A 22,522-nucleotide genomic window follows, 5' to 3' on the forward strand; every position below is an offset into this window, starting at 1 on the left:
TGGCAAAACGTCAGTCCTAGTTATGTCCAGTACTGGACCATACCTGCACCTGAGCACAAGCCCTTGACTGAAGAGAAACATACAACCCAGCTGATTGATTTCACTTTAATTCATGCCCTCTCCCCTCCAGTAGATATTTATGCTCCCTGGTAATCTTACTCCATTTCCCTCACTCCCACTCTCATAGATGATTATTTCATACCTTCACATGGCTCATTAAATCTCCAACACCTTCATCCTTATTCTCTCTCTCAATGATTTTGCCTCCTTTGTCACTCAGGAAAAGAAGCAATTAGAAGAGAACATCCAAAAACCCCCACCACCATAGCCACCTTCTTCTTTGCCATATACTCTGCCTTCCAGCTTTAAGGTTCTGTACTTCTACCTAAGACCACCCTCTCCACCTGTCCACTAGACTCTGTCCCCTAGACTCTGTCCCCTCTTGCCTATTCAAGAATATTGCTCCCACATTTCTCCCTTTCCCTTAGTGCATTACTGGTCCTTCCATTTTATATAAGAATAGCTCCATCATTACAAATATATTCTTTCTCCCATCTCAGAATAAAATGAAACAAATTCTCTGACTCCATTTCCATCTCCAGCTACCAGCCATTTCTTTGTTCCCTTTTAGAGCACAACTCCTCAGAAGTGCTATCTGTCTTCATTGTGCTCAATATTTATCTTCAGTTCTCTCTTTAACACTCTAACCATGCTTTTGTTCCCTGTATTCCACAGAACGTGCTCTTGTCAAGGTCAAAGATCAAATCTTTTTTGTGAAGTCCAATAGTCAGTTTTCAGTTCTCACCTTGACCTTCCAAAAGTACTTGATACAGTTGACTTTTCCTTCCACTTAACTTCCAGAACACGATGTTCTCCTCAAAGCGGGCAGGGGGATGGGGGGGGGCGAGTCTGAGTCATGGGAAAGAACCATCTAGAAGACCCCTGGGATTCATTTGGATTGATTATATTGAACATAAGACTCCTTTTGTGGAAGCCTCACCCTTGTAAAACAGACCCTTATCTGACACAAATGGCCCTCTTATTCTCATGATGCCTAGAGAAACCCAGGGCCTAAAGGGGTGGAGGGTGGAGGGGTGGAGGTAGGGAGTAGAGTTAGCCTTGGCCAGGTTACCGATACCCTCCAAGATTCAGGTTTTTCATTTACAAAGTGTAGATGATGTGCCTAGGGCACAGGTTTGTTGTAAAGAATAAATGAATTAGTATTAGAGAAAGCCTAGGATCATAATTGAAAACTCAAATGCCTGCCAGGGTAGGCAGGCAGAAACTATAAATTGAGACAGTAAGCAGATGCTTACCTCCTAAAGAAAGGTCAACTTCAAATTTTGAAAATGAACACACTAGGCCAAATAAATCCTACCTGAAAGCCAAGTTATCCCACTTTTTCACCTGGATGGTGGCCGAAACATGGCAGGTATTTGGTTAATATCGGATCCCCTTTCTTTTGAAAACCCAACTCAGTCATTTGGTCAACCTGCTGCTCTGATGCCCACAACATTCGATCGACACATCTGTCCTCAGCCCACCCCATGCCGGCACTGTGCAAGGCAGGGTGGTGGTCCCTTCCCTCACGTTCCATTTCTACCATTAGATATAGTGGGGTACCAAACAGGCTGACAGATTGTGGGAACAGCTGCTAACTGTGAAAATGACCAAAAAAGGTAGAGGAGGAGCTGGGAATCCACTACGATAAATACAAAGTAAAAAGAGTGATGCTTAAAAAAAAAAAAAAGAGTGATGGTTAAGAGCTCGGGTTCTGGAGTCTCATTTCCTGGCTCCGTGACCTTAGGTACATTACAGTGGTCCCCCTTCCCTCCACCATCCATGGTGTTTTGTTTTCTGCTGTTTGAGTACCACCCCCGCCCCCTGCCAGTCAGCCATGGTCTGGCTCCTCCTTCTTCTTTTTTTTTTTTTTTAAGATTTTATTTATTTATTTGACAGAGAGAGACACAGCGAGAGAGGGAATACAAGCAGTGGGAGTCGGAGAGGGAGAAGCAGGCTTCCCGCCTAGCAGGGAGCCTGATGCGGGGCTCGGTCCCAGGACCTGAGATCATGACCTGAGCCAAAGGCAGACACTTAACGACTGAGCCACTCAGGCGCCCCTGGATCCTCTTTCTGATGTATTGTCAGAAGGTCCATAGTAGCCTAGCGCTAAGTCACAATGCCTACGTCATTCCCCTCACTGCATCTTGTCACATAGGCATTTTCTCATCTTACATCATCCCATGAAGAAGAAGGGTGAGGACAGCACAATAAGATATTTTGGGAGAGAGAGGGAGAAACCACATTCCTGTAACTTTTGTTATGGTATACTGTTATAATGTTTCTCTTTTATTATTAGTTGTTGTTGTTAATCTCTTACTGTGCCCAATTTATAAATTAAACCTTATCATAAGTATGCATATGTGGGAAAAATCAGTATATAGAGGGTTTGGTACTCTCTGTGGTTTCTGGCATCCGCTGGGGGTCCTGGAAGGTATTTCCCATGGATAAGGTGGACTACTGTACTTATCCTTTCTGTGCCTCTGTGTTCCGTTTGTAAAAATAAAGATAATAATAGTCCCTGCCTTATAGTCTCTGTTGAGAGGATTAAGTGAGTGAAGACATTGAAAGCACCCAGGTCGTTCCCTGGCACCTCGTTGGTTCTTAACCTAGGTTAGCTATATGTCAGGCAGAGGGTTCTAGATGTGAATTTAGAAACTAGGGTTCTCATTAAGGTGACCAACTTGTCCTGATTTGCCCAGAACTTACGCTGTATTAGCACCAGAAGTCGTGTGACCCGGAAACCCCCTCGATTTGTGGTTGGTCAGCCTGGTTCAACTTCCAGCGACTAACTAGCTGCATTACTTTGAGACCATTCTTATCCTTCCTCCGGATTGAGGAGTTTAGACTAGGTGGGTGGTTCTCAAACTTCATTGTGCCTGAAAATCTCCTGTTGAAAAACATGGACTGCTGGACCCCCACCCTGGAGTTTCTGACCCAGCAGGTCTGGGGTGGTCCTGACCCACTGCTCTAGATGATCACAAAGGTCCCTTTGTCTTCTACTCATCTGTGATTCTATGGCTGCTTCCTGTGACTTGCTTATAGTCTTCATGGGAAAATGAGGTTTGTGTACAGAAAAGCATTCATTCATTTCACCATTTATTCATTCAACAATATTTATTTGTCAGGCACTGTTGGTCAGGCACTGTTCTAGATGCAGGAGATCTAGCAGTCAACAGAATCATAAGATTGTAAACTCCTTGATGGCAGGGGCTCAGCTAACTTACTTTGTGCCCACACTGCCCTGTCCTTCCCCATGCCATGCACAGTGAAGGCTCTTGGCAAATGAGAGCTGGAGAAGAGTGCAAGATAATACATAGGGAAGCAGTAAGCTATGCTTACTTACATATGCTTATGTAAGTATATAATAAGCATATGCTTATGCTTATTACAGACCCTAAAAGCAAGCTGTTGGATAGGCGAGCTAGTCTGTGTTCGAGAGCTACAACCCTTACCACTCTCACCCCCTACCAGTCAGGCCCACCCCCAAAATCCATATTTTAATGTCTGTTTTATGGCCGGGATTCCATTTTTTGAGATTCATGCCTGTGTCTCTTATGAAAAAGAGGGCAAACACGTTAAACCTTATCTGATATTTCTAGGAAGAATGTAATAGGGCTTCAGGTATTTCATCCATTCAACCAGTTACTTTACCTTGCTGCCAGCTATACGTGGGAGAACCGACCTTTTTAAAATAAGCAGATGCTATGTGTTTCTCTCATACCTATTTCCGGGAGAGGAGGAAGGGAACTCATTTTGTAGGCTGCTGAAGAACCAGAATACTTACTATCCATGAAGCTTTGTTCAAGCGTATCCACTGGTTGGCGTGTTACACTCAATCAAGGATCCTGACACACATGTCAGGAAGGTCAACTGATAACACTAATTTTTGTGACACTCCTAATGACAGGTTTATGTGATTAGACTTTATTCCCCTAAAAAATCTACTCCTGTTTTATTGCATGTCCACTTAGCCACACCTGTTGCCTCAGGTTTCTGCGGCTGCATAACAAATCACCCCAGAAATAAGTGGCTTACATGCAGGTCTATTTTTATTGGTCTCCATTTTGTGGGTCTGGAATTGGGGCGAGGCTCGGGGGGATGACTTGTCTCTGCTCTGTGGGTGCGGCTAGGTTCATCCTTGTAGTTGCATTTAGCTGAAGGCTGCCCTGGGCTGACAGGTCCAACAGGGCGTCACTCTGGTGTCTGGGGTTATGGTGCTGGTTGTTGGCTGAGCTGCCCGGTTTTGTTTTCTCCCTCACAGCCTCTCCCTCCTCATGGCCTCTTATCCTCCAGGGCTTTTATGTTTTAGAAGGACAGCCTGGGTTTCTTTCCATGGCAGCTCAAGGTAGGAAGAGCCCAGGAGTTGGAAGCTGTTGGGTTCAGAACTGGCAGTGATACTTCTACCACATTCTGTTGGTCAAAACCACAAGCCCTCCCGGATTCAAGGAGAGAGGGGACATATACTCCACCTCTTGATGGGAGAAATTATTGGTGACCATCTCTGGAGGTAATTAATCTACATGCTTGTCTTTTCTGCATCTTCATGCACTTCAAGTAAGAAAGAATAGTGTTTTTTTTAGGTGGTGAGGGTGGGGATGTCTAGTGACAAGACAAAGACGTTTCTTTCAGGGCACCTGGGTGGCCCAGTCATTAAGCATCTGCCTTCAGCTCGGGCCATGATCCCAAGATCCTGGGATCCAGCCCCACATCGGGCTCCCTGCTCAGTGGGAAGCCTGCTTCTCCCTCTCCCACTCCCCTTGCTTGTGTTCCCTCTCTCGCTGTCTCTTTCTCTCTGTCAAATAAATAAATACATAAAATCTTTAAAATAAATAAATAAAATTTAAAAACAAAAGATGTTTCTTTGATTTACAGCATCTAATTCCCAGAAGAGTGTCAGAACTCCCTCAGGGAAATAAGGATACTTAAATGATTATGTAAACAATGTAGCTGAAGGATAAAAATGATGGTGAGAAGCACATAATATGTGTCAGTCTCTATGTTCGTGATAAATTTGAAATGTGGCAAAAACCCAACTGCCCTTTTGGAAACCAATATAGCAGCCCATAAAATTCTCAAATGCTTCTGATTAGTCTGAATGCATCTCAAAGAACAAGAGAGTTGAATGGCAGGAGAGGACTCTACGGAAGTCTCAAGGGCAGCAGATGTTTCGAATGCTCTCAGTGAAAGGGGCAATAATGCCAACCACGTGCTTGACTATATTTTTGAAATTATCTTATTCAGGGCTCGTGAAAACGCGGAAAATGTAAACATGCACACATGTGCGGAAAAATACACAAAGTGCAAAGAACCTCTTCTTCTGGCAGTGTTGGGGGAGACAGTCGAAAGGAGAGGTGTATGTGGGGTACCTATGATGACGGGTGCTTCTTAATTTTAAGTGTGCAACCGAGTCACCCAGGAGCCTTGTTAAAAGGCAGATCCTGATCCAGTGGGTCTGGGATGGGGGCTGAGAGTCACGTTTCTGACCAGCTCCCGGGTGACGCTGCTGCTAGTGCGTGCATTTGAAGACAAGCTTGTTGAAGATGTGGAGGGGGGTGCTTGATAAGTGTCCTTCCTTGCAGGGCAGGCAGGGCTCAGGCAGCAAATGCTGCCTCTGTGCCCCCCAGGAGCCAGACATGCTAGATGACAGGGAGACCAAGACAGCACAGACTCAGGCTCTGGACTTCAATGAGCTGCCAGTCTAAGAGAAATAAATGCATAATAATAATAATAATAATAATAATAATAATTCAAATAAAGAGTGATAAGGAAGTGGCTGGGTGACTGCTAGATACAGGCTTGGGGGTCCTGATTCAACCCCTAACTAGGATGTGGCTTGGGTAATTGGATTGACCAGAGTCTCGGTATCTCCGATATGAATTGATCTTTATGGTGCCTACCTCATAGAATCCTCATGTGACTTTACTGGAATAAAGCCATCATGTGAAATAATGTCCAGGGCATAGTAAGTGCTCAGTAAATATTAACCATTAGAACTATACAAGAGTTGCTCTGGGTTGGTGTGGGGAGAGGCCAATATATTTATTGAAAGATTTTTAGGTTATTAATCATACAGTAAATTCTGGAAAGCTATTAGCAAATATGGAAAAGGAAAGAAATCATATCCATCTTCACAAAATCCTTGAGAAACAAGCATCATGATGCATCTCTTAAGATGTGTATTGAGGGGGTGCCTGGGTGGCTCAGTCGTTAAGCGTCTGCCTTCGGCTCAGGTCATGATCCCAGGGTCCTGGGATCGAGCCCCGCATCAGGCTCCCTGCTCTGCGGGAAGCCTGCTTCTCCCTCTCCCACACCCCCTGCTTGTGTTCCCTCTCTTGCTGTGTCTCTCTCTGTCAAATAAATAAAAATTAAAAAAAAAAAAAAAGATGTGTATTGAGTATAAGGCATGTGTGGTGATGGGCGAGATGGAACTTTGATTTAAAAAGTTCTGTTTAGAGGCACCTGGGTGGCTCAGTCAGTTATCTGCCTTTGGCTCAGGTCATGATCCCAGGGTCCTGGTACTGAGTCCCGCATCAGGCTCCTTGCTCAGCGGGGAGCCTGCTTCTCCCTCTGCCCCTCCCCCTGCTTGTGCTCTCTCTCTCTCTCTCTCTCTGACAAATAAGTAAATAAATCTTAAAAAAAACAAAAATAAAAGGTCCTTTTTAGGGCCACCTGGGTGGCTTAGTCGGTGAAGCATCTGACTCTTTGTTTAGGCTCAGGTCATGATCTCAGGGTCCTGAGATCGAGCCCTGTGTCAGGCTCTGTGCTCAGTGCAGAGTCTGCTTTCCCTCTTCCTCTGCTCCTCCCCCCACATGCTCTCTCTCTCTCTCTATGGAATAAATAAATACAATCTTAAAAAAAAAAGATTCTATTTATTCTTGATCCTGTGTGACCTTGACACAATCATTTAACCTCAGCTTTCTCATCTATAAGATGGGAACAATGACATCTGTCATATTCAAAATGTATGAGGCTCAAATGTCATAATGGATCTTTGGTGTCCACAGAGCTGGCTTGGAATCTTGGCCTTATCACTTATTAGCCTGTGTGGCCTTGAGCATTTTTCTCAACATCAACCCCCATGAAAAAAGTATATAAAACACTCAGCTGAGTGACAGACACGTAATAAATGCTCAGTAAATGGTAGCTGTTGTTATGATGTGAATTGCTTTGAAAAATATAAGGTATATGACTTCATGAGGATTATTATTGTAAGTTATGATAAATGTGCTGTTCTTTATATACATTGAAGTGTTGCTGCTGAGTTGCTGGCAATAACGTATAAACTACGACTTTCCAACCCCTCCCCTTTCATGTGCTTTTCCAAGTGACAGTTGGAAAGGTCTCCAAGGGAGGGTGAGAGGTGCAGTCCCTGATGATGATGTAATTTACACTCCTCTTCATCACTGAAGCTAAGAGACTGCTTCTTATATTGCAGACTCTCAGAATTTTTTTAAAAAGATTTTATTTATTTATTTGACAGAGAGAGACACATGGAGAGAGGGAACACAAGCAGGGGGAGTGGGGGAGGGAGAAGCAGGCTTCCCGCTGAGCAGGTAGCCTGATGTGGGGCTCCATCCCAGGGCCCGGGGATCACGACCTGAGCCAAAGGCAGATGCTTAACCAACTGAGCCACCCAGGCACCCCAGACTCTCAAAATTTTGAAATGCTGACAAGCTTTCATAAACTTTTTCTTTATCCTTTCAGTGGACCAGTTCCAGTCGCAAATTCACAAGGCAAGGACAGGTGTGCGGATTTGTTTATGGTAGAAGGTGGACTCTACTGGTTTGGGCCCTTAGTTGATGCTGCTCTGTAGAAGGGGGCAGGGTTGCAGCCAAGCATTCTTTCTATGGAAATGAAGCAACAACAGCTTGGCACCGTTTGGGCATTAACCAATATTCCAACAGCCAGAGATTGCTCAACGAAACACACTTCTTCCCGCCTCCACCCAAGGAAAATGTTGGAATGGGGGACAGGGAAATCTCAGAACGGACTCTTCTTATAGTCTGTCCCTGGACTCATTAGCTTTCTCTCTTACCTTCTCCACCAATCCATCTCCTTGACAGGATTATTGCGAGGAAGGAGTTAATGAGTACACAGCTTTATTTTCCTTGGAAGAGAGATACAAAACAGGCTCTGAGCCGGCCTGTCATCACCCTGCAGGTCTTCAGGGGTTTTATAGGTAATTATTAACCCTTTGTGGCATTCCTGAGAAAAAAACCTCTATGCTGAAAGCACCTACTAAAATTTTCCATCTATAGTATGTATATGGACTCTTGATTTTTTCCAGTGTCAGGATTCAAAAACACTTTAAAAATCAGCCTTAGATGTATGTAGCCCTGAACAGTTTATACTGCCCCTCGAGTCCTATATCAAAATGGATTCTTCCTTAACTGTCTTAGCACCATTATCTTTGTTTTCCGTTTGAGAAAACTGAGGCTTAAGGAAAGGTTTCATGGGTAATGAGGCCTGGCTAGCAACCAGGTCTTTTGACTGCTGCCCTGGTGCTCTTCTAATGTACTGAACATGATAGAAAGCCTCTTCTAACAGTGAGAAAGCACTTCTGAATCTCAGCATTCTATAAAACCACCAATTATCACCACCCTTGAACTGTAACAAACTGCCATAATTCGGTCCTATGGAATTTGTGTTAAAAAAAGAAATTCCCATGATCATCCTGCTTTCTTGTTATTTTTATCATTTGCTTCTCTTCCCGCTTGGTGATTTTAGGCTATTTAAATTTTTGGGTTCTTCTTTTTCAATGAGTTTAAGATGCTTAACTGCTAGGGCTTCCATATTTAAGAGAGACTTGTAGCGATTCTCACTGGGGATTTGACTCCATGCTGACCCCAGAGTTTGGTCTCTGGTAGATTAAAATGAGCCGGAAATCCTAAAATCCCTGGATGACCCCTTCAAGGGATAGATAAATAACTTCAAAATTGTGAAAATGGCAGTGGAGGAAAATGAGGACCCAGAGTCCCCAAATCCACTGTTGCTCTGTGCGGAGTGTGCCAAGACTTGCTCTTTGATGAGCAGGGACATGGACTCCCTTAGAAATTTGCCACTGTTGTTGTTGTTCAGGTCTCCTTGATCTTAGGTTGTGGCCACAGATGATGAATTCTCTCTCGAGCCCGACATCACTGCTCTCCAAGCCCACACTCTCCTTTCAATCACAAGCAGGTTGCTAGTATGTGGGCAAACTTCCATACATGGTATGGGGAGCAGACATGACTTCATGCTCTGCTGTAGACGAGAGGAACTGCCAAGGCTCAGGCGCCCAGTCCCCCCAAGTGTTCCTTGGTTTTGGAATTCTTTTCTCTGGCTGCGTGGTAACTAGACCACAGGGGATGCTTTAAATTTGTAGGCACACCCTTACCTTGCAGATTCTCAAACCCAACCTCCAGAACCTCAGGGTCCCAAAAGAGCATCGCACAGGTACACCCACAAGCATTTGGAAAACATCTGACAATAAATATCCATTTTACAATACTTCTAATGGAACAGACCTGAAAGATAATTTTAGGTCAGCAGCTTAAGAGGGTCAAGGAGTTCAATTTCTTTTTGCTGCATAGATTGTTTCATTTGGGGGTGGGGGTGAGGCCAGGAGGATCTGACTGTTTCCTTTAAGGAAATGTTCATGAGTAGTTTACATTAAATTACTGTTTTGTGTTCCTTGGTCTTGCAAAGTTTAAGAAACATTGACATAGAAGACCTCATAAATTTGGGGGTCCTTCAAATTCCATTCCTTGGCTTATTATTATTTTGCTGAAAGACATTACAACAAAGAGATACATTTCTTCTTGTCCAGATGGAAGGTGTATGTTTATGTGGATTAGAAATGAAACATAAAAGTCCTGGGTAGAATGGGTCAGGTGCAACATTTTTCTGATAATATTTCTTGGGAATCATATTTGGATTGACTGCTGAGATCATGCAAAGAGAGAGAGAGAAGTGAGGCACCATTATCTGATAGCATACTTAATCAGAAGAAGTGGGGGGTGAAAAAAAAGGGGGAGGAGGGAATAAGAAAAAATGAAACCAGTAACCACCAGACAGCCAAGCCCAAACCCAATTTCAGTTAAAGAAAGAGGTGCTCTTCTGGTTGAGGGAAAGTTTAACATCTCAATGAAGACAACCCCCTTAGAAGACATCAATTATGGAACAAAACCCTTTATTTTTCTTTTAAAATTTTTAAAATATTTTATTTATTTGACACAGAGAGAGGCAGAGAGCAAGCACAAGCAAGGGGAATGGCAGGCAGGGGAGAGACAGGCTCCCCGCTGAGTGAGGAGGGCTCGATCCCAGGACCCCAGAACTCAAGCCGAAGGCAGCTGCTCAACCAACTGAGCCACCCAGGCTCCCCAGAACAAAACCCTTTAAAAATGTTTTTGCTTATTCCTTCTGAGAAACATCTCCTCTCCTCCGTTTCCATAAAACACTAGTCAGATTTCATTTGCTGGAGCAAATGTTTTTCGACAGACTTGACTTGCTTAATTTTCCTGACAATGCGTGCAGTTATGTTATAAACTTGCATACACTTGGAAAGGGACATGAGACACTAGGAAGCCAAAACGCCCAGAGGGGCAGCTATATATTACTGCGCTAATCTTTTCCCTTTCTCACAGTGTGTGTGTTTGTGTGTGTGTGTGTATGTGTGTGTGTGCGCGCTCGCGCGCGCACGCGCTCCCCCTTGGACTTACGGTTTGGTTTGGATGCACAGTCGTAACACATGGCTACTATGTTCCGACTGGTAAGGGCTAAAATTAGAAGATTTGTAACGATTACTGTTTTTCTTTCTCCTCTGTCTCTTGAAAACTGGCTTAAAAAGACTGATTTAAACAAATGAGCAAACAAAGCAACTCTTCATCGTAGGCTGGAACATTTTCAGAAGTACTGTTTATTTAACTAGGGTGGGAGCGTAGGTGAGAGTGTGTGCACCTTTTGAGACTTGGTTTCTGCAGTACACACTCATTTTGGTAATCGAGGACATACTGCTGGATTTAAGAGGTCAAGACCAAGTCAGGAGCAGAAAGGAGCTCCAAGTTGTGCGAAGAGGAAGGCGGCCACCCCTAGTGAGATAACTAAAGATGCCCCAACTGGTAGGAAATTTGCGGAGTTTTAAATCTGTGTCTTTGCTCCTGCAGGTCACCTGGAAAGTGGGTACAGATTTGCCCTGTATCCCGGCCCTATTTACAGCCAGGGAGAAGAGAAGAAACCTTGTGGCCAGACAACTGCAAAGCGGAGGAGTTACCCTCTTAATCAACTTTCTCTCCTCCCCTAGACCCAGAGGGCACGTCTCGACTCCGCTCCCCAGCCGGCATCCCGCTTCTCCACTAACAGACAGCACGTCCCCTTTAAGAGTCAGAGGACGCCTCTCCCTTTCTCCTCCCAGTGCCCCCGCCCTTCACACCTTGGGTGGGAAAAGAGAGTGGGGCGGGGTGGCCGGAGAGGCGGGAGGGCGGGATCACGGCGAGCGCCCCAATGGCTCTCCGGGCTGGTCGCCCTGGTCTCCGGCAGCCAATGAGCAGTAGGCAGGGGGCGTGGCGGGGCGCTGTTGCAAAGCGTCCAACGTGGGCCGGCCGGAGGCCGCGGGGCGCGGAGCCCGGGGGGTGTGTGAGGGCGAACGGCCGGGGGTGGGGCTTCGGGGACCCGCCAGGGCTGGGCCGCCTAGGGGCCGGCGGCGAGCGGCCGATTGTTCCGCCGCGAGGTCGGCGGGGTTCTCGCCGAGCTGAGGAGCCGAACACAGCCCGGAACTGCGCGCGCGCTCTCTGCCTGCGGCGCTGGGACAGCGAGGCGCACGGGGCCCTCGGAGCAGTGCGGGGTGACCGCGCCGTCCAGCCGCGGGTCTGCTGCTCGGTGCTCGGAGCCGAGAGGAAGATGCATTCGGGCGCACAGGTCAGGCTGCGAGGCTGAGCGCCTTCCGTGCAGCAGCGGCGGCAGCACTGCCCTCGGCCGACGGCGGCGGCACTTGGCGTGCGCGGGGCCTCAAGAGCCGGCCGGGAGCGCGGCGGGAGGACGAGGAGCGTCGGCCGAGCAGCTCTTGCCCGGATCCGTGGGCTTCGCGGCGAGTACAGCCGGGTCGGCCCGGATGGGCGCGGGGCTCGCGGCCCGGGCACCGGGGGCCCGCTGAGCGCCGGAGCCGCGGCGGCGGGGAAAACTTGTGCGGGCGGCCATGCCCCGGCGCGGAGCCTAGTGCCGAGCGCAGTCCCCGCGGACCGGCCAGTGTCTGCGGTTCGTCCGGGACCTCGCAGCCCCCGCGCCCGGAGCTCGCCGCGCGCTCCAGACAAGATGGCGCGGCCGGTCCGGGGAGCGTTCGGGGCCCCGCGCCGCTCACCCTGTTCTGTCCTGTGGCTGCTGCTGCTGCTTCGGCTGGGGCCGGCGACGGCGGCGGCCGACCCGCGACCGCCCTGCGCTGCCGCCTGCACTTGTGCCGGGGACTCGCTGGACTGCGGCGGGCGCGGTTTGGCGGCGCTGCCCGGGGACCTGCCTGCCTGGACGCGGAGCCTGTGAGTGCCGCCCTCCCCCTGAGCCCCGGGCGCTGTCACTTGGAGACGGGCGGCGGGGGTGCTTAGCCGGGATGGGGGTGCGGGCTGAGGGGTGTGCGTGTGTGTGTGAAGTTGTATGGGCTGAAAACTGTTCGCTAGGCTTCGTAGTGGTGAGATCGTACATGGGGCTCCGGAGGAGAAAAGATTGTGCCTCGTGGGGTGTGGAGGTGAGCGAGCGTGGGTCGTGGGGGTGTGGAGGTGAGAACGTGGGCTGGTGAGGGTCCGGGGGAGGAAAAGAGTGTGCCTCGTGGGGTGTGGAGGTGAGCGAGCGTGGGTCGTGGGGGTGTGGAGGTGAGAACGTGGGCTGGTGAGGGTCCGGGGGAGAAACGAGTGTGCCTCGTGGGGTGTGGAGGTGAGCGAGCGTGGGTCGTGGGGGTGTGGAGGTGAGAACGTGGGCTGGTGAGGGTCCGGGGGAGAAACGAGTGTGCCTCGTGGGGTGTGGAGGTGAGCGAGCGTGGGTCGTGGGGGTGTGGAGGTGAGAACGTGGGCTGGTGAGGGTCCGGGGGAGGAAAAGAGTGTGCTCGTGGGGTGTGGAGGTGAGCGAGCGTGGGTCGTGGGGGTGTGGAGGTGAGAACGTGGGCTGGTGAGGGTCCGGGGGAGAAACGAGTGTGCCTCGTGGGGTGTGGAGGTGAGCGAGCGTGGGTCGTGGGGGTGTGGAGGTGAGAACGTGGGCTGGTGAGGGTCCGGGGGAGAAACGAGTGTGCCTCGTGGGGTGTGGAGGTGAGCGAGCGTGGGTCGTGGGGGTGTGGAGGTGAGAACGTGGGCTGGTGAGGGTCCGGGGGAGAAACGAGTGTGCCTCGTGGGGTGTGGAGGTGAGCGAGCGTGGGTCGTGGGGGTGTGGAGGTGAGAACGTTGGGTGGTGAGGGTCCGGAGGAGGAAAAGAGTGTGCTCGTGGGGTGTGGAGGTGAGAGAGCATAGGTTTTGGGGTGTGGGGGTGAGCGAGAGTGGATCGTGGAGGTGTGGAGGTGAGAAGTGGTTGCCGAGGGTACGGAAGAGAAAAGATCGTGCCTCGGGGTGTGGAGGTGAGCGAGCATAGGTTTTGGGGTGTGGAGGTGAGCAAGAGTGGGTTGTAAGGGTGTGAGGGTGAATGGGCCCTGGGGTCTAGGAAGATCTGGGAGGTAGTGAGTGGGAGTCTGGAGGTGAGGGAATGTGAATGAAGAGTAGAGGCGAGGGTGTTTGTGTGTAGGTGGAGAGTGGGAAACATCTGGAAGGGAGAGTGTGAGGAAGTCTGTCTGGGGTCTTCGGGTATGTATTTCTTTTTTTCCTCTCCTGTAACCCAACTCTTTGGTGTCTGAGCTCCTTGGCCTTCCAGTGGGTAATGAAGGAAGGTGACTCTTGGCTCCAGTCTTCCATTTACATTATTTATTAGTGAGAGTGCATGCGTAGCAGCCTCCTAGTCCCCCAGGACCCTGGTGGCCTGACTTGGCTCTGGCCAGAGTAGAAGACAGCCTTCCCTGGAGGACTCCCGAGTTTGGGGGCTTTGAAAGTTCTTGGATCTATGACCGCTGAGGGTGTGTGAGTCTCTTTCCACCTGATGGGCGTTAGGGAACTGTGTTCCAGACCCTTCTTGTCTATTCCACAGGGGCCCTGTTGGGCTTGATGATCCAGTGGGGTGGAGCCCACACTTCAGCATTTCTCCTCTGTAAATGTGCAAATTAGTTTTGGGGTACTTCAGGAGAGGGTGCCAGGGACATGGTTGATTTAAGCTGTTTGTTTCACCTGAAAGAGACTCTTTTCTGTGCTGTCAGGATTTTGGCCTATCAGGACTTAGTGGGACCCTACTTACAGGAGATTTGGCAGGAAAAAACTACTTTAGACTTCTATAAACATGGTAGAATATAATAGCCTTTTTTCTACTTCTAAGAAATCTGGTTCCTGAGTCAAAAATCCTATCCAGTTATCAGTAATTAGCATCTCTGCAGGACTATTAGTACTCTCCAGAAAAGACCTAGCTTGAATCTTCTCCTTTTCGGTTGAATAATTAGACATCTTTCCTAGAACATAGAGGGGCACGGAGTAACCTCAGGCATGACATTCACTGTTTAAAAAAGAGAAAACTGGTGATACAAGTTTTAACTGACACCTGTGGCTTCATCTAAGAAAATACGGTCTGGGTATCTGGCTGCTATGAGGGGAAAGAAGAGAAGTGGATTTCTTTCCCAGGTGAAAATCCGGTACCTCTGAAAACAGGGCACACGTCTGGCACTTGGACCCCACTACATGTTGCCTAATGAGCAAGTACTGCAGAGTTCTGAAGCTGGACTTTGGTTGTGGTTAGGTTTTCTCTGCACTTCTCTGCTTCTTCTGTGGAATTCACTGACTTAGTGAAAACCAGTGGTCGTGGGGGGCTGGGGTTAATACAGGCAAGTGGCTGTTCTGTAGTGGGAGACAGAGCCCAGCATTGCCAGTAGGTAGTATTTTATTTACTTGGGGCAGTCTGGGGTATTGTGGTTTTTCCTCTACATAGTCCTAAGATCGTTTTTAAAATAAAAAATCATGTGGGCAGAATCGGAATAACTTCTGAAGTGTTCACCTGTTGGAAGAATGACTATCCGTGCCATATGTCAGTGGCATTGTGGGGAAAGCACTTAGTGCAGGAGTGGTGACTTCGCCCAGAGGACAGTGTGTCCTCTTATTTGTACTTTCCTGTGGTCACAAGATCCACTTTGCCTTGTCCTTTAATTTTTGGAGCAAAACTACTGGCCATTTTTTGGGCTTCCTGTTGCTTAGGAGTGACATTTCACATGACATAAATACCTTTCAAATTGCAGTCTTTTCCCTTTTACTCACACATTTGATGACCAATAAATACCAAACTGGGTATTTTGAGCTTCAGTAGATTTGATCATACTGATTATGGTGTTAACTGATTAGATTTTGAGATGTGAATGGTGATTTTTGATTAGTATGTGGCAATACCATGTTCACTACAAAATGGGTATCTTTTGAAAAATATTTGTGAAATCATTTTTTTTTCTGATTAAAGAAAAATGAAGTGTGTGTGTGTGTGTATGTTTTAGACCAGATTTCTCCATTTAAGTCATTAGTCTTGTTCTGAGTTTTCCATCGGCATATTTATACGGTTTATACTCGTGGCTATGATTCAGCAAGACTTTAGGGGAGAAAGTCTCTGTATATAATAAAATAAAATATCTTGCAGTTTCACCAAGTTTACACCCTCCGAGTCCATTGTGTCTAGAAAATGCTTTGAGCTCGTTTATAACCCCATGAACTAGATTTACTGCAGCTAGTTCAAACAATTTCAGGCCATGGGTTTGAGATAGAAGGGGACCTGTGGCTTTATGGAACTTTTTTTTTTTTTTTTTTGCTTTTGTAAACAGTGCATCTAATTTTGGAATTGCTCCCTAGGCCTAGCGTACGGAGAGTAAAACTTTGTAATAGTGAATGTAAATGCAGTTCAAATAGAAAAAATGGTATGGCAGTGGTAGAAGGGAAAAGACGTTCATTCCTGGGGCCTGAGGATAACTTCTGCAGCACAATAACTTATGGTTGCAGTAGTTGAGCCATAACTGAGTCTGCCATCCCATTGCATAGGTGAGATTGGCATAGTCCAACCAGCACGTTCATGAATAGCACCAAGGATTGCCAAGCCTTATTCCAACTTCCCAGAACCTTAGAAGAAGTTGAACTTCTTAGAACTTAGATGTTTGCTTTCTTTGAAATTATTTTTGAGAGCAGGGCTTGAGAAGCTGTTGAAGCAGTATTAAATAGAATTTACCTTAGACTCTTCCCTGTGGCATAAAGTTGAGCACAGCATGTTGCCAGTGTAAGTGTTCTGGGGCTGAATGGTGGCTCATGGGATTGTGGTAGGAAGGAGGGCAGGCCCTGGAGGAACAAATCCGGATTCTCAGTCGTTCTTACTGTGTGTGGTGGGGGGAGTGGGGGGACGACATAGCTTTGAAAGCAAGGACTTTCATTCAAGGACTCCAAGTGTGGTTATCCTGAGCCACATTGAGTGTATTGATTGGGGTCTCTTTGTATTATGTCTCCTTATGTGTTTGCAGTACCAAACTCAAATCTAACCTTGTCGGTTTTGGGCACGGAAAGTGGTGCTCGAGATTGCATTAGAAAATAAACACCAGCCAGAGGTTGCCATTGTAGTTGTGAAGCAAAGAGGGCCTTTGTCTTTCAAATTTTACAGCTGTGCTGGAAGGGCCAGGTGTGCAGGGTGTTGTGAATTAAGGATTTGGAAAATACTTCCCATCCTGTTTATGCAAATTAGCTTTAAAGTGATGATGACCAAATTGTTCCAGAACCTCAGCTGAGATTCTTTTGTGTGTGTGTGTGTGTGTTTAAGAAGTCATTATTGTCAGGATTGTCCTGATTAAGAAGTTGATTATTGTCTGCCCATTTTTCTCTTTGTGTCCCTATATAACTTAAGAAGAACTCAGCAGACCTTGAACATCTTCTGATTTATGAGGATGGACAAAGGGTGGTTTGGAATAGGGAACCTTTTAAACATGGCTTAATAGCAGAAAATCTGAAAGGTACAAGTACCTTCAGAGTTTTAGGTACATTTAGCTTGGCCTCAGAGTCCTTTTCTTTGCAATAGGTGTCAGAAGCCTGGCCTCCCCTCCCCTCCAAGATGGAGCACTTGTCAGTTACCTGTTTGAGTACGAGAAGTCTGGCAAATAAAATTAGTTGCCTTGAGAGAAAGACATACTATTTAAGTCCCTCTGGTATGAAATTATGGCTATCAAATCCAAGTTTTTGAATACTGTGAAATTAGGAAGTGTATGGAGACTCCCAAGTTCCCATATAAGTGAACTGTGTTGGCACACAGTGTCCCTCTTGCCTTTAGGATATGTCAGAACCGTTCATGCCCCCTTTCTCAGGGACTATTTTAAAAAAGAAAATACCTCTTTCCATAATTACATTTGGTCACTAGATTTCACAAGCTTTGGACTTTGGAATGTATTGTCAGGAATAATTCATCATGTCCAAAAAAACGAAGATGATTCAATGTAATGTAATAAGAGCTGTTTCCTACTGGATGTCCCGACGTCCTGGCACGCCAGGTCTGCTCCTCTGGCTAAAGGTTTCTCTCCCTGCGGTGCTCATTTCTTTGCCTGGGTTCCCCACGCAGCCTGCCCTGAGCACGTCGGGATGGCCTCTGGCTGACCTTTCTCTCCCTCAGACACCGGGCTCACAATGAAAGGGCCTCTCCCCCATTCGCAGAAGTGTCTCCTTGCTGCAAAGGCTGTTCAGCATCCTCCCTTTCAGGGTGGACAGGAATGTGAGAGAGCCACTAGGGTTTTGTGTCACTGAACAATGCACCTGGCCCAGTTTTGTGCACCTGCTAAAGCCCTAAAGGCCTGTTAGCCACGGAAGGGGTGGTTGTTTAACATGGCCTGTGGTTATTTTCAAAGTGACATCCACAGGAGAGAGAAGTCTGGAAAAAGGATTCATTGAATTCAAAGTCTCTATAAGTAATAATGGATGTTGGTTGTACCAGGGTCTTTTCTTTTTCTCCATTTGTTTAAAACTCAAAGGGATTCTTCTGACTTACCCCATAGGTTGAAGGACTTTAAGTTTCCTGAGCAAGCCTAATTTTCAACTCCTTTTGAAAAGAGCTTGGTGACATTTACTCACTGGGGACCTTCCCCCTCCTCAGCAACTGCAATTTGAAACCCTGGGGGTCTTTTAAAAGCCAACAGGACTCTGGGCTGTGTTAATATTCAGAGCTGTTTACAATGGATGCAGTTTCAAAGGCTGAAGGCATTGTCTTGAGAGAGGAGGGAGGAGGGGTGGAAGAAAAATTCCCAGGCAGAGGAGGGGAAATATCTAGAAATCCCCAATGTTCCTTGGCCTGTGGGAAATTCAGGGACTGTTAGTGGTGTTTTTCTATGACTTAAGCATGACCTTGAGCCTATGAGGTCCCTTCCATCTGCCTCATGGCTTCAGTTCATGTTGTGTGTCAGTAATGTGATTGTCTTCTGCTTTTGTAGCAAGTTAAAGTCTGAGAATCAGCAGGAAGCTCAGATCTGTTCATATCTCCCCATGCAAAGTGGGACTTTAAAGACCAGAGGTTAAAATTTTCACAATAGTTTACCCTCTTGGAACCTGCACTTATTTTTTATATAACTGTAGAGTTTAATAGTACAGACTTACCAGTTTAACCGGCCAGTTCCATTAAGAAAGTTTCGACTGAAAAACTTTATACATGACCATTATTGTCATGAAGCAAAGTGAATAGATAAATCAAGATTGTCGAAAAAAAATGAAAATTGTGGTTCCTCTGTGGTCTAATTGGAAGTTGCCAATTTGTATCCTTGTTTTTGTTTTTGTTTTTTGGAGGGGGTATGCTTACAAAGTTTTCTTATGCAAAGGCTTTTTGTTCTATATGTTTCTGCATTATTACATTTTATATAATCTGATACTTTATATGTGGTTTTTAATCCAAGTATGTTAGGCATACTCTTCCGAAACACAAGCTATAAGCCCAAGTGCTTACAGAAGTCACTCAATTTCTTAAAAAGCTGTTCCTCCATTTTGCTGGGTTTCATGCTTTTTATGTCCTCCCTTCAGTTGTTCGCTTTGTCTTCAAAATGAGCATTCTCTGTCCTGGGTGTTGGCTTGGGTTATTGATGGGGAGAAGACTGGTTGAGGGTGAAGCTTTCTTCACTTCTACTCTGTTACGTATGTGGATGCCCTCATCCCTGGTGATCACACCCAGCACACACCCTTCACTAGGGAATAGCGATGAAGAGATTGAAAGTTATTTCTAGGGGCCATCCCTGGCTCCACTACCCCACAGCTCATGTGTGATTGGGGACGAACCTCCTTCCTTCATCTCTAAAAAGGGGATCATGATATTCTGTGTGGCAGTTGCTGTGAGGACAGAGTTAGATACCCATGTGTTCAGCCCACTTCCTCAATGGGAGTCTGTCAGCTCGCTGATGATTCTGGAGCATAGTTCAGAGGTGAAAGCCTGAGTAACTCAAATTTTGCATCTTCTCATGGCCAGTCCCTCTGTATCAGATTTCCTGGACAGAGGCTTCCTAGGAAAAGCCAACTTTTCTGAAATGAAGGCCTGTTTTGGAGTGGGCAGGTGGCAGGGCTCACATTCCACGCAGCCTTCTCTCGTGAAGGTTTTGGTGATATGTATGAAGTGAAACAAGTAACACTTCATGTGCCCTTGGTAATCTCAGACCAACCTGGCGGGCAGGCGGGAAGCTGTGCAAATTATACAAATTATACAATTAGCAAAAATTATTGAGGTGGTTTATAAATGTATTCCAGTTGTGCAAATACTTCTGTCTCTTTAGCATTATCCTTTGGGAGGTGGGTGTGGGAAGGAGGCAGAGAAGTGAGAGGCCCTTAAACTAATAATTTTATCCTATTATTTCCCTGGTTTCATTGAAACTGAACCCTACTGAGACGCAGGTCATGCCTCTTGGTCAATAGCTTGGAAAAATGCAGGTGCGCTCTTCCAGACGGGGGTTAGGTTACAGACTTTGGGGCCAGCTGAATGCTGCGTTGTACCCATTTCTCTTTGGAAGTATTTAAGGGTGGAGGAGGGGTGAGGAGAGTTGATTGTTGGGCTGTATATAGAGAGCTGGAGAGCTGTAACATTTTTCATTTGTTTTGGTTTGTTGGCCGTCGAATTATACGGGACACGGGTGGTGAGCACAGGGTCATTGGAGGAATCTGGCGAGGATGCCACCTGGAAAGCCCTTTGCTGTCGTTCCTTCTGTACCTGTACTTGCGTCCCTTCCCCAGTGAATGGCCATGATTCACAGCCTTGCCCACAGGAACAGCCACGATTGTTGGCGTCTTTATGACTATTTAATCTGGCATGACCGGTAAAGCCCATTGTGTGAACAACCAATCCGTTCATCTCTGCAAGTCCTAATACATCTTGGTTTCCTTCTGAACCAGGATGCAGGTTCCAAGCACTGCTTGCTCAGTTTGTCTTGGCAGAAAGGTGGCATTCAGAGAGTCTAAAGAAAGCATGGCCTGTCTCTTTTGAAGCACTTTGCATTGATTATTCTTTAAACTTCTGGGGTGCACAGGTCTCTATAATCTTCTGAGGTCTGCAGGGTTTTCTTTTGTTTTGTTTTTTTCTCAAGGCATCATTATTAGGAAGACAATGAATGAAATGAGTGAGGGTCTATCCAGCAAGCAGAATTATCTAGTTGTTGAGAAACAAGGTGGAAATGATGGAGGATTTTTTTTTAAAGCTGATTAAAAAAAAAATTCACAGCATCATCATCTTCTAAGACCCCTTTATGTAGCATTTAACAAGTGTCCCCCCCACCCCTACTTCCTGTCTTTTGCTCCTTCCACCAATTTATAATCTGTCATTCAAGTAACTTGTCACTTATCTTAGAGCATAGGGTGCCCTGATAAATTCTCTCTCTCGCTGGATTACCTACTTGATGATAGCCTGTTAGATACACTGAGAAGGAACGAGCACTTTTGAACTGGGGGACAGATAATCCTGCTTTCATTCCAAACCTTATAGTTGCAGAGCTCTCTGTTTAAAAGCATTTGTGTCTCAGGCATTAGCACTTTGGGCTGGATAGAGAGAACTTGACAGGCCGGGCTCTGCCTGCTCAGAGGCGGCTACCAGCTGATTGTGGGGTACGCTGTTGTGCCTATAACTTTTTTTTTCTTGCGAGAAGATCTAAAGAGTCTGATTTAAAAAAAAAAATCTGCATGTGCAGCCAGGGACTTTAAAGAAACAAACTCATGTCTGTTGGTTTAGTGTGTTTTTTCTTTCCTTTTTATTAAGGAGAGAGCAGACATCTCTAGAAGTGTGCAGGATCAGTAGTGAGTTCTCTGTCCCGTCCATCAGCTTCAGCAGAGATCAACCCATGGCTCCTGTGTGATCGATGCCCCAACACACTTCTCCCCTTTCGTGTTTTTTGGAAGCCAATCCAAACATACCATTTCATGTGTAGATATATCAGGTATTATTATTACGAACAGCTTTATCGAGATATAATTCACGTACCATACAGTTCACTGTAGGGTGGTTTTAAGAAATGTGAATTTGAACAACTTTTGAAAAAAAAATCACTGTTTAAGTGTGTTTTTCCAAAAGGAATTTTGGTTAAGCTATATATTTACAGAATGTTTATTGAGCACATACTGTGTGCGTTCTGAGTTTATGTTCTCAGAATAGGTGTTTTGGTCCTTCTTATGGGAGGTGCTTAGAAAGTTCTTTGGTCCTACAGTCCTTTGCCAGAAGTGTGCAATTCTGATTCCTCTGTCCTCTCGTAGCTCTTCATTGGGATGTTTCTATGATGCTATTAATTGCTGATTAGAAGCCATTAGTGAACAAACATAACTTCGAATGGGTTGTTTAAAAAGTGGTATTTCAGATATTGTTGGTTAATAGAGGGGTAATTAGCTGGGTGTAGTTAGGTCTTGAGTCTGAACTGAGTTAACTGTTGTTTACTTTGCAAGGCCTGACCCTCCGGCTGTGGCTACTTGAGGCTGCTTTAAATAGAGTGAGAGGCTACGTTCCTGGAACCCTCTGTGCTTGATTTAAACTTCACAATCTTGAAAATGCTTTTCTTCAAGTAGCTGCAGAATGGTTTGGTTTGGTTTGGTTTTGTAAAAGTCCACGGTTTAGTTTCTCCACAGCCTGCCCTGCTGTTGTTATTTGAGGGAGACCCTTGGAGATTTTACACTGCCACTTAATTAGGAATCTGAATGGGAGTTCCCTTGTTCCCCAAGTTCTCTTCGCTCATCCTGGTCTGTGGAATGATTTCCGTATTCTCTCTGTGAAAATTGAGTTCCATTTCGATTATGGGGTGTTCAGTGGTTTTAAAAGCTGTCCAGTGTGGTCAAGTGAAACTCATAGACATAGTAAGCTTAATTAAATGTACATGATATTTGATTAGACACCCATCTTACAGTGGATTCTACCTTTGGAAAAGTGGGGA

General features: G+C 46.3%; 1 protein-coding gene across 9 annotated transcripts in view; it reads left to right on the forward strand.

The window, feature by feature from the left end:
• Window positions 1–11,749: 11,749 nt before the first annotated feature.
• Window positions 11,750–22,522, forward strand: part of LRIG1 (leucine rich repeats and immunoglobulin like domains 1) — a 111,925-nt gene continuing 101,152 nt past the window's right edge. For 3 of the 9 annotated variants that reach the window (XM_064593952.1, XM_064593956.1, XM_064593971.1), the window contains exon 1: window positions 11,753–12,566. In XM_064593952.1, the coding sequence (XP_064450022.1) occupies window positions 12,349–12,566 (218 nt within the window). In that variant the 5' untranslated portion in view covers window positions 11,753–12,348. Of the gene's footprint in view, window positions 12,567–22,522 lie in introns of all 9 variants that reach the window. The other 6 variants (XM_045862002.3, XM_064593960.1, XM_045862003.3 and 3 more) reach the window with 4 other exon arrangements.

Source organism: Mirounga angustirostris, unplaced genomic scaffold (assembly GCF_029215605.1).
Source record: "Mirounga angustirostris isolate CCGP_5_RB_7025 unplaced genomic scaffold, mMirAng1.0.hap1 SCAF_1, whole genome shotgun sequence".
Classification (NCBI taxonomy): Eukaryota; Metazoa; Chordata; class Mammalia; order Carnivora; family Phocidae; genus Mirounga; species Mirounga angustirostris.